This window comes from Cibotium barometz, chromosome 57, assembly GCF_041138505.1.
Source record: "Cibotium barometz isolate CiBa-2024 chromosome 57, ASM4113850v1, whole genome shotgun sequence".
NCBI classification, from domain to species: domain Eukaryota; kingdom Viridiplantae; phylum Streptophyta; class Polypodiopsida; order Cyatheales; family Cibotiaceae; genus Cibotium; species Cibotium barometz.
In genome coordinates, this window is record NC_141102.1 from 5072252 (window position 1) to 5088754 (window position 16503).

Here is a 16503-nt window from a genome sequence, read left to right on the forward strand (position 1 = left end):
TTTTGACTTGCTTATATCTAAGTCAAACTTATATGAAGGGTGATAGACTTTTCAATTACACAAACTTACAAGCAAAGATAGAATTGTCACGTTTACAGAGTATCCAAGGCAGCACTACTACATTTATAAAACATGATGTATGGGATATTCCAAAAACACATTTAAAAAATTAAAAAAACATTATCACCATAGAAGGCAGTAGAGGGACAAGAAAAAGAAAATTAGAAAGAAAATAATAATTACAAAGGGGTATTTACCCTCCAATTGGTAGTTATAATAGTAAAGTTTGAGAGCATAAGACATGGCCCATGGTGTGGGTGCTTTGCTTGACTCGTTCAAGAGGGGGTTTTCTTGACAAGGCTCAAAAGTCGTTTAATGGCTAGAATAATTTAAAGCCCCCCCCCCACCCCACAATATGTGAGTGTGTGTTGGGACCCAAAAAAAAAAACTCGTTTTCCTGACCAAATCAATGCGGCTTTTTGCTTTCAGAGATGTCAACTTATAAGCGGCCTCTACCAATTCATGCCTCCACTTCATCAGAGCCTTGAGCAAAACTCATGCCCAAGTCCTTCAATTTCTCATTGGATAGCTCACATGGGTTGAACGATTCCAACCTGCCCACAATCCATATGTCATAAATTAATCCATATGTATGTGTGTTGATTCAAAAATCAATAACTAAAGTCCAAGTTCTTAACATATAAATGCATCACACACAATAATAACCTACTGATTAGAATCAATGCAATGATTATTGCACAGCAACTAAGAGACTCAAGCAAAGTTTTTTCCATAAACATGGCATTGAAATACTTCAAAAAACCATGTGAGAAAACACAATGTCAAGAGATAAATCAACAATTAAAAGATGCCACTAAGTGGAAATAAATTTAATTCTCTTTGCACACTAAGTGATAATAAAACAAAAAAATTTGAGAAAAAGGGTACCTCTTGGATATGGGGTAATTAGGGTACATCTCCCTTGCAGCCTCCATAATGTCAGCCTTGCTTAAGAGCTTTTCGAAGCAAATGTATCTCCCCGCTGCTTCGTCAGCTTGGAAGGCTAGCACGTGCGCTGCTGCGAGGTCGTCCACGTGGACATACGCAAAGATTCCGCTTTGGTCCAGCATGCTGCTACACTTGGCATTTGTCCGTCCACACGAAGGTTTTGGTTCGGCCACCGTGGCTGGGTTCAGGACAACCAGATCCACGCCCCTGTCCCTTGCTAGTGCCCACGCAGCCTTCTCTGCTAGGGTCTTGGACAGTGCAGACCACATCTACACAAAAACAAATGAGAGAAAAATCTTTAATTATCCCATTCAACTCAAGCCAACCTCATAATCAACACCAACTCTTAGTAATCACCCAATATAATATTGTGTGTGTGTTGTTGAGGGCGTGTGTGTGTGTGTGTGTGTGTGTGTGTGTGTGTGTGTGAGAGAGAGAGAGAGAGAGAGAGAGAGAGAGAGAGAGAGATGGCCCTTACAAATCAGGCACATAATTAAGATCCTTGGAGCTTAATCACTCTTCTCCCTAATTGAAACCCTTAATTATTTTCCCCTTAATCAAATCATCCTGGTAATCACCAAACATAATCCATGGGGGAATCAAGGTCCCTACAAATTAGGCAAATTAAGACCCTCTTAATTAAGATCCTTGACCACTCTTACCTTCTCCTTCCTGCAAAACTCTAGATCGCTCCAGTTCTTCTCATCCAGCACAACGCCGCTTGAATAGTACTGCCTATCCCATAGTATAGATGATAGGCAGGAAGTGAGCACAAGCTTCCTCACAGAGGACGTGTTGGCACATGCCTCCACCACATTAAGAACTCCTCTCACCTCGTTGTCTATAATCTCAACCTGCAAAACATTAACAAGCTCCGTGGTTTACTTCGCCATCAACAACTACTTAAGCTCACTAAGCAAGAGGATTAACGAGACGTCATCACCAGCTGGACACAATTTCACTAGCGAAGGAGCTATTAAAGCTAATTATTCGTGATTAATCACATTAAACGCGAGGGTTAAGGAGACAAGATTAACATACAGGATAATCTCTGATGCCGTTGATATCATAATTAGGAGAAGGCACATGGAAGACTCCGGTGCATCCATCAAACAGGTCGGAGAGGCTGCCATAATCCAGCATGTCCACTGTTGAAAGCTGCAATTTCTCACTAGCCTCAGGGAGAGACAGGAGGAGCGAGGCTTCCTCTGTAAAATGCGATGAAACGAGCTGATTAGCGGACATGATTAGCCATAATGAAGGATTGCTAAAAGAGATTATCCTAAGCTTCCGTTAGTTAAGATTAGAGGACATGATTAGCAAGATTAATTGTCAACTTAAGCTTTATACTAAGCTAGGAGAACATGATTGGCCATGTTTAATTGTGAAGAAGCTGTCCTGAGCTCTGCGTTAAGCTGAGTAACGATAATTAATGCTAAAGTGGAACGGTTCTAAACTTTACCTGGAGAGTGGGGGATGGTGGACTTCACGTGGTAGCCATGTTGAAGCAGAAGCCTAACAATCCAAGTACCCGATAAACCCCAGTTTCCTGTGACGCAAATCAAATCGCTCTCTTCTGCTGTCCTTCTGCGCGTGAAGGAGGGGCGAGGAATGGAGAGCTTGCGGAAGCCCATCAGGCAGTTAAGAGGCGAGATTAAGGAATAATACCGGAAGATTAAAACTAAACTGAACCAAATCTGCTTGCTTGCTGGAGACTAGCGGCAAGATTGTGTTATATAAGAAGCGTGTGGGGGAGAGAGAGGGAGAGAGAGAAGTAGCGTGGGCAGGGCTGCACAAGAACAATATGAAGGGAAAAAACTCACTAAATGCCCTGCATTTATTGCAAGAGGGGTAGCTTCAGCGGTTTCTCATGTGAGGAGGGCCGCCGGCGGCCCCGGCGCCAATCTGAATCCTCCACCAACTCTCAAGCCAGCCCTCTTTTTGTGACGTGGGAAAACTATCCAAGGGGTGCCTTGGGGGTATGTTAGCCCGGCCCTGAAGAATATGCATCTATATGGGGAGGAGGTGCGAGGAGAGTGCAACCCCCGGGGCACTCGGCACCCTCGGAACCTCGCTCGCACCCGGGAAGGCCTAAGTGCCTACCCGGTGCGTGAGTGCGTTTCTAGGTGTGCCTACCTGGGGCGTGAGTGTGTTCCTAAGTGTTGGGTCCATGCTTTGCCTCTCCTTACACCTCCTCCCCATATAGATGCATATTCTTCGGGGGCTAACATACCCCCAAGGCACCCCTTGGATAGTTTTCTCACGTCACACTTTTTGCCCTCTACCACAAACGGTTTTTTTTAAATTAACCCACTCTTGCCAAGTCTCTCAAAGAGTCGTGTCTACGAGCTCCATTGATATTCATGGCACTTAGGATAGTAACACACAACTAAGGGGCGAGCGTGCTCGCTTTTGACCCCGGCTCGAAAAACAAAAACAAAATACAACTAACGGCCTTTGCACTTCCAAGCGCATCTTGGGAGACAAGTCGGCTCTCACCCGTCTCTCACAGGGTTGACACCTCTCTCTCTCTCTCTCTCTCCCCCCGCTCTATGTCCCACCCCTCGCACTTTGCATTTTTTGATGACATGTATCAAAAGCGACTTCAGTCTTTTTTATATATTTAGTATAGATTATTCTATGTAGATTTAGCATGAGCAGGAGAGTCTCCTAGCTCACAAGCTCGTGTGGTGGAGATCTCTCCCAATTTTATGGATTTTTGTACCTTTTCTCTTTGTTTGTTTCTTTTTTTAAAAAAAACAGGGGACATCCACCAAAGTGTGTAAACCCCCTAATAGCGAAATCGGCTAGCATGACCTAAGCCCATTGTCCTATCCCCCCATGCTCCCATTGTTCCCTTCAGTTACCATCATGTGGCACTCCTCCAACCATGTGGTAACCTCATTAGTGTCAACCTCAGACCCCTTATTTTCACTATGAGGGCTTGTTCATGCATGGTTGCTTGCCAAAGCCCAACTAAAACCACAATTTACACGACAAAGGACTTGGTGGTCAATTTTGACTCCTAATAGCAGGTACAAAAACCGTGAGGGCCGTAAAATAAATGGTGGAGAAAAAGGTGACATTATCATCTTCAAATTATAAGAATATGAAAAATGATCAAGAGCCCTATTATGAAGTGGGTAAAATGTGGTCTTATATGAATGATAAAACGTACTAATGGTAGGAGGTGAGTAAATGAAGGAAAGGTGATGACTTTGGTGGAGCAAAAGTAGTTTTTGGCTTGACACACCTCACATGGAAGCAACTCATGCAAGCCTAGCTTTCCTACAAAAAAAAAATTTGTACATACATTTTAAAAGCTTTTTAAAATGATTTTCAATGAATTTTTTGAGCAATTTCAAACAAAAAAATCTATGTTTTTTTGTAAGAAATAATATAATTATATATATTTATAAATTTCATACAAAATATATTTTTTCATATGAAATGTAAGGTAAAAAATGAGTTAACAAAAATCGATGACATGTTTACAAATTATTTAGAAAAAATGCGATTCGTTAGGTATAAAGCACATAATTCAAATTCCACGAATAAATGCAACCTAGGTACTATTGCATGCAAACTTCCATAGGGACTACTTATCTCCTAGCATTTTTGATGATGCTTTCAAGATTTTGATCTCATTATCAAAAGATACAAAGTCCTTTTTTTTTCTTTTCCTTTTTTTTTTGCGATTGTGGCAACTTGCAATCCTTATGGAATTAGGGTAGCGTTGTTAGCACTTCTTGGGATGTGCTTTAAGTAGTGTGGGCGGTGAAAAGGTTCAAGATCTAGGAGTTAAAGTTACAAGAGCTAGGGTGGTTCATTACAAATCATTAATGCCATGCTTAACAAAGAAAATGAAAAGGTTCAAGAGATAGGAGTTAAAACTACAAGAGCTAGGATGGTTCATTACAAATCATTAATGCCATGCTTAAGAAAAGATAATGAAACTCTAATTGCAAGAGTCTAATCTCATTGCAAATTCACTCTCATAATGAACTTGGGCTCTCAAGGAGCATCTCTAGATAAAAAATTATCTCCTTGAATACCAAAAAATCTCCACAAATCAATCTACCTTGGTTAGAGAAGTCTAGGTGAGTTTGCCTCTAAATTTGGATCTTCCTTAGAACCTTGACCACCAATACACACAACAATGGGCAAATCATACACTTCAAGTGAGACACAATGGACACACAAGGTAGGAACCATGCCCTATCACAGAAAGATGAAATGTATAATGATCAAAAGATATCAAAAGGGTACAAAGTACATAGGCCATGTGCCTTTTATAGTCCCAACCCCACATGTGCCCTAATCCCACATGCATAAAGATGCCCTAAGCCCTATGTTCCTAGGCCCCTGCCCCCATGTAGATGTGCATACTAAAATTCCTTCATTACAAACCATCCCTTCCTACAATGATTTCGTCCTTGAAATCGAAGGGTGGTCATGCACAAATAAACATATACAAGAGGCTATATACAAAAGCCAAAAGTAGACCCACAAATAAGTATCAATGCTTGAGGCAAATAGAAGATCAAAATGCCAAAATGTGAGCCGCACCAAAATCGCATGAGCACTAGGATCCAATGGAAAAGATGGTGGAATGCCGTCAAAGATGAGGCTAAACATACAATCAAAGGGAAATCTAATCCATGTAAACCCCAAAACATTGGCTCCAAGTAAACTTGGATCAAATGTGAAGTGTAAGGAACCATTGTCGATGATGAAGCTAGCCAAAAATCCTCCCATGTCAAATAGATAGCTGTGATATACATCACTCTAACCCCTGAATACAATGTAGTAATAGCTCCTGGATCAAAGGGAAATCTCACAACAAGCCTATCCACCCAAATCTAACATCCAAAGTATCTGCGAAATGAAGCCATAACTCATGACCAGAATGCCAAATGGATGCCAAATGGTTTTAGCACAAATGGATCACTGTGTAGGCCAAAACCAAAATGCACCACATATGTATCTAAATGACATGCTACATAATCAAATACCATACACCCCCAAGTGGCATAGAATACATCTAAAGAGAAAAATCCTGGCTCCAAGAACATAGGATCATGTCGATAATCATGAAAGCCAAATAAACATAACTCGAAGTCAGTATTATGCAAGATTACATGTGAATCAATGATGTCATTCCATGTAGTACCTCTCAAACAATCCAAGGAATGATCCACTGTATCAGTATGTATATAGGCATGATTTATACCATGCAACATATCCTCATGTGCAAGACCATCTACATGCGTATGATGATCCAAAGTAGAAACATGATTATCAAGATCATCATGATCACCACTGAAATATTGATAATGAATCCACACATGAGAGATAAGTGGTATCATCTACCAAGTCACTATTCATGGCATCCTCAAGGTCTCTAAGGTCACCCCCATAGACATAGTCTATCTCCATCAAGGGTGCCCCTATATGACCTATATCCCAAGATAGATGAAGATGCCTACCTCAAATACAAATCTCTCAAGATCAACATCATATGATCTGATAAGAATACGAGGCCCCACTTCAGTAAAATCATCAATACCCTCATGCACTATACCTATATGCTCAAATACATAAACTATATCCATATGAACGCTGCCAAGTAAGCTATGAGAGCTAGAAGTGGTGGTCAAATCAAGAATGTCCCCACATGTGTATGGCCTAGAAAAATAGCTTGACACAACTAACACAAGAAGCTCAGGCCTATGCTCATAGATATCCCATCTAATGCAACCAGATGATCCTTGAGAAGGTAGGTAGGCATAAGAGTATCATCACCCACCACAGTGCATGCCATCCATGCCTTGGAGATCATGCCCACATGATCTAACTGACACACATCACTATCACATACATCATCATCATGTGTATCATGTGCATATGTGTCAATATCATCACCATGTGTATGTGTAGCAATATTGCAATGTGCACGAGTGTCATTATTATCATGTGCTTGTGTATCATTGTGTGCACGTGTATCAAGATCATCATGTGCATGTGTGTATGATACATCGTCATCACCATCATAATGCAATGAATGAATTGGTGTAAGTGAATGGGAATCAATGGGATGATGGCTAGTAGATGTCCTAGACGAGTCATAGAAGCTATCCATGCAAACACTACTGCATGTCGGCATATGTGTAAGCATGCCCACCAACACGTGTCCTCTAAGGACTCAATCTTGTCACACCATGACTTGTGGAATGCTTCCATTGAGTGACCATCATGATATCTGCCATGTAGCCATATGTATCAACCACACCAAAATCATGCCTATGTGTCATCCAACTATCCCAAAACTCATGCTAGGTCATGCTCATGGTGAATGCATGTGGCAAAGCTCTCCACACAAAACTTGTCACATATGTAAGATCTTCACTCTAACATGCCTTGATGATCTCTAAAAAACCTAGTCTCTCGCTTATCCTCACTAGTTAATTTTTTATTTTTTTAAAAGATAAAAATTAATGATAAATTAAAATGAGCTAATTTTTAAAGAATTTTTATTTTTGTTAAATGTATTTTGAGTAAAGAGCTATTTTAACTTGATAAAAAATAGCCATGAACCCTAAACCATTTCTCTTATTCATATAAGACGAAACTTAATTTTTTATATTTGATTGGTTTTCGGGAAAAAAATCATTTACTTGAAACCAAATCATTTAATTCAAAATATTATAATAGTCAATAAGTTTGTAAGAATATAAAATTTAACATGTGTATAAAAACAAACAATAATATTGGAAAACTAAATCTTCAAATCTTAATTCATTTCATATTGAGGGTGTCAAAGTGGGCCAAGCCCATCGTAGTAGCTAGCTCCTACACATAGATGATAGAACTTAAAGGAGGACCTAGAGTGTGACACAAGATGGATACCTAAGTGAGTGGTGTGCCGATGGAGTGGGTGATGAAGATGATCCACCACTTAATGAAGTCATGGAGGAAGTGAAAGCATGTGGTCATTGAGGTGCCTGAGCGGGTGCTCCCATCAAGGTAGCATGTAAAAATGAAATATGTGATTAGGAGACTAAGGTCAGTGGAGGGACACTCTAGGTGAGAAACTCATGCTGATGGTGGGCACAATGCCTCGTGGCGCCACACTAAGGAGGTTGTTGCTAGTAGTGGTGCATGAAGAGGGGCCCTGTCCACCATAGAAGAAAAATGTTTGGTGGTGCCAGGATGACAGAAGGCGAAATCAAGGTGAATGAACACTTGCGAGGCTACTTGAAAAAAATAGAGAGAGAGAGAGAGAGAGAGAGAGAGAGAGAGAGAGAGAGAGAGAAGAGATAATAATAAAGTAAAAATGAGAAAATTTAAAAAAAGACCAAAGGGGGAGGGTTCTTTTATTAAAAAAAGGATTGAAAAAAATCAAATTTAGAAAAAGAAAAAGAGACCTAATCTCCCATGACCAAGATGCCTATCTACGAGGGAAGAATTGAGAGGGGAGGATGTGATGGTGGCCATGGGAGAAAAAAATGGAGGGGGTGCAAGGGGGGGAAGAGAGGGGGAAATGGGGTCACAGCTACCAAGAGGGGGTTCAAAAAGAAGAAGAACGAAAAAAAAAAACAAGACTATAACAAAAACCAAAAGAAAAGAGCACTATACACCACCTTCACTTTGTCTTTGCTCAGGCCAATACCTCTTCATGCACAACCTATTGTCCAATGGCAAACCATACCCCTTGGAGAGTCGCTATCTGTGTTGGGCCCACCCATGGGGACGATTGCCACCACCTTAAAGGGTCCTGCCAGTGTACACCAATTTTCAAGCCTTTTTAAGATACTTAGAATTGTAAACGAAGGCCAAGTTGCCTTCTTTGAAATGTGGTCGACGAAGGTGGCCATGGTCGTGCCAAGCTTTGTGGCAACGCTGCTCTACTTCGGTATCCATGCGGGGAAAGTTTTCGGGTCTCTTTTAATCCTTCTAGATACATATATGGGGCCTCATAGGCTGTTGTAAAGTTTGGGTCTTTTGACTTTCCCACCCTAGTTGATCCTATATTAAATTCAAAGGGTAACATTACCTTGAAAGCCAACTGAAAGGGGGTGTGTTGGGTAGTGGTCTTGTAAGTAGTACCGTAAGCCCAAAGTACCCCAATAAGGCTTAGTCCCACTCAGAGCAACAATGAGGCTTAGTTCCACTGGTGAAAGTGCTCCTTGGCCACTCAGAGCAAAAGCTTGCACAATACTTGACCATTGGCTCAGGGAGTATGCATAAGATAATCGATGGAAGATTTGATAATGAGCAGATAGGGTGTCAATTACCTCATTGACAAACTGCTTACCCCTATTACTAACCAACTTGATGGGGGATCCAAATCGAGTGAATATGCATAAGATAATCGATGGAAGATTTGATAATGAGCAGATAGGGTGTCAATTACCTCATTGACAAACTGCTTACCCCTATTACTAACCAACTTGATGGGGGATCCAAATCGAGTGAATATGTGCTCATATAAGAACTTGGCTAATGTGAGAGCGGTGTTATCTCTTGTGGCCCTTGCTTATAACCACTTATTGCATAAGCCGTTGCCACCAAGATGTACTCATCACAGGCTCTTGGATGTGACTTAGGTATGATGGGCCCACAAAATCTATGCCTAATGCGCAAAGGGTTGCCATGGAGGTGAAGAGTGAAGGGGGAGATGATTTTGGGAGGTTGGTTTAGGACCTCTACTTTGACACACACCACATTCCTTCACATGTCACTTTTTGCAATCCGAAAAAAGGGAGGGCCAATAACTGCATAATCTTTCTAGTTGTGATGTGCCCTGCTAACCTGGTCCTGAGTGGGCATCGCCCATTATCAGGGAACCTCATGTGGGTTGACACACTACCTCATTACTACATCTTTATCCATTATTGCCTTGCTAAACCTGGTCTTGAGTGGGCATCGTCCATTATCAGGGAACATGTGGGTTGACACACTACCGCATTACTGCATCTTTATCCATTTTGTAAAGTTGGCCTACTATCAACTGGTATGGTCCACTTTTTTTAGCAACCACCTCCTCTTAGCCTTGGCATATGCAGAGGGAGGGAACCTAGTAGCAGTATTGAGCAACATGACAATATCGTCGTATATTTGCCTTCTTCTAAGGATGGCTCTCCACTTATGTAATCCTTGACAGGTGATCTGCCAAGATATGTTCTCTGCCCAATCTTACCATAATCTTAAAGTCAAATTTCTAAAAGAGAAGTAGCCACTCCACACTCATCTAGAGAGACCTGAGCCTTATTGAGGAGATACTTCAAGGCTTGTTGATCTGTAATCACTACAAAAAGTGGTGGCCCAATAAGTAGTGTCTAAATTTTTGAAATGAGTAAACAATGGCCAAACCTTCTTGCTCGGTGTGGATGGAGTAGTTATGCTTTACCCTAGTGAGCTGTCTGCGTGCAGTGTATGTGGTTGGTCCATCTTTAAAGCTACATCTGGTTGGGCTAGAACTGCTCCTACCACCACTTCACTCGCATATCAATGTGCACATGAAAAAATAGCTCTCAGTTAGGGATTAGTACCATGGCATGTATCAACATATGCTTCAGGAAAGAAAAGGCCTTCTCTTGGTGCATACCCCAATGGTATGCGTAGCACATCTACATGAAACAACCTATTGAGAGGGAAACAAATGTGAGCATACATCCTTACAAATCTCCTCTAATAATGCCCCAAGAGATTTGGGATTGGTTAGTGGAGTGAGTCAAAGGATCACAGTGATCCCCGTATTTGGGGAGAGTCCTTCTACCGAGATCATGGGCCCTAATAAGGCACCATGGCCCACTAAGAAATGACACTTAAAGGGGTTAAGCCTGAGACCCGAGGGCATGCACTTCCCAAACACCAGTGTAAACTAAGGAGGTAGGTGTTCTCCCAATGTAATGACCCTTGGAGTGCCCCTCTTCCTGCGTGGATATGCAGAAGCCATTTAAGTACTCTCCTGATCGTTTGGTGGGGTCCTCTGGAAGGATAGAGGGTCATTGTAGAGGCCAAAGGGCATCATGACATAAGCATAGGTGCCCCATTGTGTGACAAGAGGTTTTGAGCTTATCTCTCTAGTTTATTACCACCTGGGTCAATGTCGGATGAAAGATCCTTGCCCCCTCCACGCAACGACGAATTTGGGGGTGCTAGTAGCAGCGGAAGTAGCACTTCTTGCGCAGGGTAGAGCCTCTCACTCGGGGCCTCGCCCACGAATATCCGGACAAGAGACTAATCCCTAGGTTCTTCTAAAACCGAACCCGAAAAAACTTCCCTCGCCCAGAAAGCACGGGCGATTCCTCCAAGATATTTTTACTATAATGTAGTCAAGAGCCTTAACTAACTAAACTGATCTGACCGAACCCGTTTAAGTCCCATGGTCAGAGATCAAGGAAAAGACTTGCACTTGGATCATAGAGACCAACGCTTTTTTCCTCATTGAGAGGCACAGTCATTGATTCTTTTCCATAGAATAATTACTATCCGAGATTTACTTCATCTATCGTACCATAACAGAATTGAGTCTCATTTTAGGGATCCATCAGTCTAGCCTAACCCCATCCAGTCCCATGGGTTAGAAGCCAACCGCCCAACCACTGTAGTGATGGGATCCAATTAGGAATTTGGTTAGGTTTTGTCCCGGGTACCAGGGAAAAGAGTTCCAGGCCCCCTAGCCGGCGCTTCATGCAAACTTCAAGATAGTCACACCACTTATACACCCAATATGAAATTGCATGTTTCACAAATTCAGGTGACTTTAAAACAATCCTTTAATGAAACCATAGTATCACTGATCATAATCCTCCAAAATATCCATTTGAATTCTCATTGGTGTACCTATGGCATCATTGGTAACCAGAACGCTCACCACTTGTCCACTCAGGGGCCTTTTCGATAGTTCCTAGCTCATAGTACCCGGCAATATATTCACTTATAAAAATCGAGATGGACTCTCTGTTGAAGATCAGCAAGATCAACCGATAGATCCATATAAAAGAGCCATGGACTCATCCGTTGAGGACCAGCAAAGTCAATCAACCAGATCCATCCCCGAATTTAGAAAACAACTCTTACTCCTTGTTCCAATATCTTCCTCGACGCACGTGTGGGTATCTTCGGCCACCCAGAGCCCGATCACCGTATGGTCAGCACCCTCTAGGATCCTTCGCAGATCACCTAGCGCTTCACTCATAGGCCGCTTCCTTGGTCCCTCAAGCTCACCATTTAAATCGAACCGAGGCTGGTCAAGACCTCGGCTGACCTTGCTATGTGAGACTTGCTATGCGAGACGTCCTCCGTTGACTCTCCGTCAGCTATTGCAACTTTATCACTTAGGTCTCCACGACCTCATTCACAAGACAGTCAAAATGCTTCCCCAACATTCTTGATATAAAACAGTCATTTAAAAACAGGTCATAAATAAAGTTTCTATAACGAACTCTCGTCTTTCCACATTGTTCCACATCAGTCCACATTACTTAATCCACATCCAATTCATATATATTCCCATCGTCCTTCATCCATTCTCATCCAATCACATCATTTTCCATTTCATCACATCTTTCTACATTTATCCTCACCATCCCATCATATATATTCTATCCACATCACATAACATCTATCCATATCATATCTCATTCATCCCATCCACATTACATCACATCCACATCATATCTCATTCATACACATCCCATCTCATTCATCCACATCCATCCAATCATTCACATGTACGACTATCCACATCTATACATACATTCACATCTATCACTTCACATCCACATATATTCATATCACATCACATCACATCTCATCCACATCCACATCATATTCACATCCACATCCCTTTACATCACATCACATTCACATCTACATCTCTTTTCATCACATCACATCCACATCCACATCCACATCCACATCTCATCCTTTCACATCCACATCCACATTCATTTACATCACATTCTTTCACACATACACATCCACATCCATTTACATGACATTCTTTCACATACACATCCACATCCATTTACTTCCCATCTCACCCTTTTACATATCCTCTCATCTCATTCTCATCTCATCATTCACATCCACATCCATTTACTTCACATCTCATTCACATTCATTTTCATCACACCACATCCTATCATATCCCATTCACATCTTATCACATCCATTCACATCCTATCGCTTCTATTCATATCCTGTCACATCCCATTCACATCTTATCACATCCCATTTACATCTTATCACATCTATTCACATCCTATCACATCCCATTTATATCTTATCACATCCATTCACATCCCATTTACATCTTATCACACCCCATTCACATCATATTTCCATTTAGTAGCTTTTTCTACTTTGATACCGATAATGAAACTTTTTCTAAATTTCTGCCAATTGCTTGGCTTAGATAAAGGTTCTTTTTCTCGACGACTATTTCCATATTCTTTCTCAATTTCTCAAATGAATTATATTCAATATTCCTCATTTGAATAAAAGAATTTATGGGATTTCCAAAAATCAATTCTACCCATATTTTCACTTTTGATAAATAATCATAAATTGAATTATACTAAAAATTTCTCTTTTTTCCATTTAATTTCTTGGACCTCAAATATCCTAGGAATTCCTCTTTTTGCATTTAATTATTTGCATTCAATGTCATGGGAATTCCTCTTTTATCATAAAATAAATCTATCTAAAATTTCTCTTTTCTTTAATAAAATATCCATAAATTCAATATGCCAGGAATTTTACTTTTACATTTTAAATGATTGAATTCCAAATGTCATGGGAATTCCTCTTTTATCATTTAAATATTTCTCATACATGAAATAAATTTATCTAAAATTTATCTTTGAATTTAAATAAAATATCCATTAACTCCAATATGCTAAGAATTCCACTTTTCCTATTTAAATGATTGAATTCCAAATGTCATAGGAATTTCTCTTTTATTATTTAAATGTTTCTCATGCATACTAAAATTTATCTTTGAATTTAAATAAAATATCCATTAATTCCAATACGCTAGGAATTTCACTTTTCCCATTTAAATGATTGAATTCCAAATGTCATAGGAATTTCTCTTTTATCATTTAAATAAAATTACCATAATTTTCTCTTTTCTTAATTATTTAATTATACATAGACCTTAACAATTAGTTTTGTGATAAAAATCATTCTTTTAGCCTAGGATATTCAATCCTAGAATACGGTAGGAAGTCCTCTTTTCACGTTATGCATAAGAATGAATTATGTATTACTTTCTTAAAATTTTTACCATAGCTCCGCTACTATTACTGATAAATTTTAATATTTTTAAAAAGAATAAGACATAGTAATGTTATTATGATAGTATAACTATCTTTTAACCTTAAATCCAATTTATGGATTTATCTCATAATATTACCATAATTTACAAGCATATAAGTATAAAAAACCATTTTCTTAACCTCTAGCTTCACAAGCCTAGAGTTTGATTTGTGAATTAAGAATTTCTCCATGAGAAGCATCATTTGAATAGAGAATTGGTCATAGGAATGACCATTCTTTGGGGGAGAGAGAGAGAAACATAAAAGCATCCTAATTTAAGCATAAATGTAAACTTTTCTTAATTATTCATTACAACACTTAAGAAAAGCTTGATTTGCATTATAAACACTTAATTAAGAAACTTCTCAAGCTTGAGAAGAGTTGAGAAGTGAAAACATTGAGAATAGTAGAGAAAAACCATAAAATTACACTTTACCTCTTGTTTTTGCTTACTTCTCTATCATAGAAGAAGCCCCCAACCAATCAATTAGTTTGTGTGTTGAAAGGAAAGCTCCAAGGATGGTTGAAGAGAGAGAGAGGCTTCACTCTCTCCAAAAGTAGAGGATTTTTAAGGGATAATAAAAAATATCATTATTTTAGTATAATACTGGCATGGTATAGTTCACAGATTTTTTTACAAAAGACTAAGGATCTATTTATAGGTGAGGGAGGTCCAACTAGGTTCTAGAATTTTCCAGGTTCAGTTTGGCTGAATTTGGACAAGATGGCTCTCTTTTGATTTGGTTTGATCCAGGAGAGAGGAGAGATAAAAATATCACAATTTTTTGAGTTCAAAACTCCACCACATGTGGTCCCTCCTTCTCCTTACCACCTTACCAAGGTGTCAAAAATGTATCATTATACCAAAATATCTCATTTTTTAGTAATATCTCATAGTTTTTTACTAATAAACCTTGTACTCAGTCAACTCTTCATCTTATGCGGACATTTACTTATTTTTGGGTATTTTCTTTTATTCATTGGATTTATCTCCTCCCCACACTTGGATTAATTCAATTGGTCCATAGGAACCTTAATTGGACCATAATCTAATTTTTTTTTAAAATCTTGACCCTTAGGCTAAGGTCCTTTATACATATTTTTAATTAATTCCAATTGCACATTGGAAACTCTTTTTGAATTTCTGTTTCAGGGGAAACCATTTTAGACACTAGGAGGTTTTTTATATTAAAAAATATCTCAATTTTGGATTATCTCTCTCTAGACATTTTCTCTCTCCAGGTCAAAACAAGGTAAAACAAGCTCTTTCTTTTATTTCAGAGAGGGGAATAATTTCAAGATTAGAAGGGGAGGTTCTTGCTCCTTTACACCTCAAAAGATGGGGGGAGGAATCTTACATCGGAGGTCCTTGTATGTCTATGCAAAGACATCTTGATTTTCCTTGAAGAAGGTGAAAACCCTATCCCTAATAATAGGATCCTCCCCAGATCCATGCTACCACCAAGATCTAGGGCTGAGCTCCCTTACCTCCTCTTGATACATGATGGGAGGGAGGGAAACTATCCCACCCGCCGCAGATTGATGCACAGATAAGGGGTCATGGGCTGGCTTGTCATCCAAGGGAAAGTCTCCCACACATTCCTCTACCCAAGTTGAGGGTAGCTCTTCCACAAGCAAGGCTTCCTCTTGAGTCTTGCAATGGTCAGCCCTCTTCTCCCTCAGGTATGGAAAGGGGAAGTGGTTTCACTAGCTTTGTAGTTTCTTCAAAAGGGGGAGGGGGGGTTCTATGTTGTCTTTAGAGGGGCAGCTTCTGGCTCCCCTAGGCTTATCACCACCTTCATGGTTTCTATTTGGGAAAGTCTCCTCTAGTGTGGTGGTGGACAATGTATGCAAGGATTCAGCCCAGTTGACCATGCTGCGCACCATGGAGAGCTCTTCCAAAACTTCTTCCTCCAACCACCATTGTTCTAAGATCAGCTTGGATCTGGATCTAATTCCACTATGTCCACACCATGTTACATTTAAATGCCCCTTGATAGGACTCTAACAACTAATTCCCTCTAGTGGTTTTGACACTTTCACCTTCTAGCCCTAATGGATCTAGGGGTGCTCCTTGCCACTTTTTTGAATGGAACTCATACTATGATATGGCTTCTAACTCCTCTAAAGAGAGCTGCTCCTTGTCTCCCTCCACTGCCTTCC

The 16503-nt window shown here is 40.1% G+C and overlaps 1 protein-coding gene across 1 annotated transcript; it reads right to left on the reverse strand.

The window, feature by feature from the left end:
* Window positions 1-220: 220 nt before the first annotated feature.
* LOC147606342 (phenylacetaldehyde reductase-like) lies at window positions 221-2817 on the reverse strand. The gene is made up of 5 exons (XM_086792147.1): window positions 2471-2817; window positions 2050-2216; window positions 1671-1862; window positions 949-1277; window positions 221-614 (listed from the first exon to the last, which is right to left on the reverse strand). Exons 1-5 carry the CDS (start codon window positions 2640-2642, stop codon window positions 521-523), a joined length of 954 nt encoding a protein of 317 aa, XP_086648273.1. The 5' UTR covers window positions 2643-2817; the 3' UTR covers window positions 221-520.
* Window positions 2818-16503: the final 13686 nt, after the last annotated feature.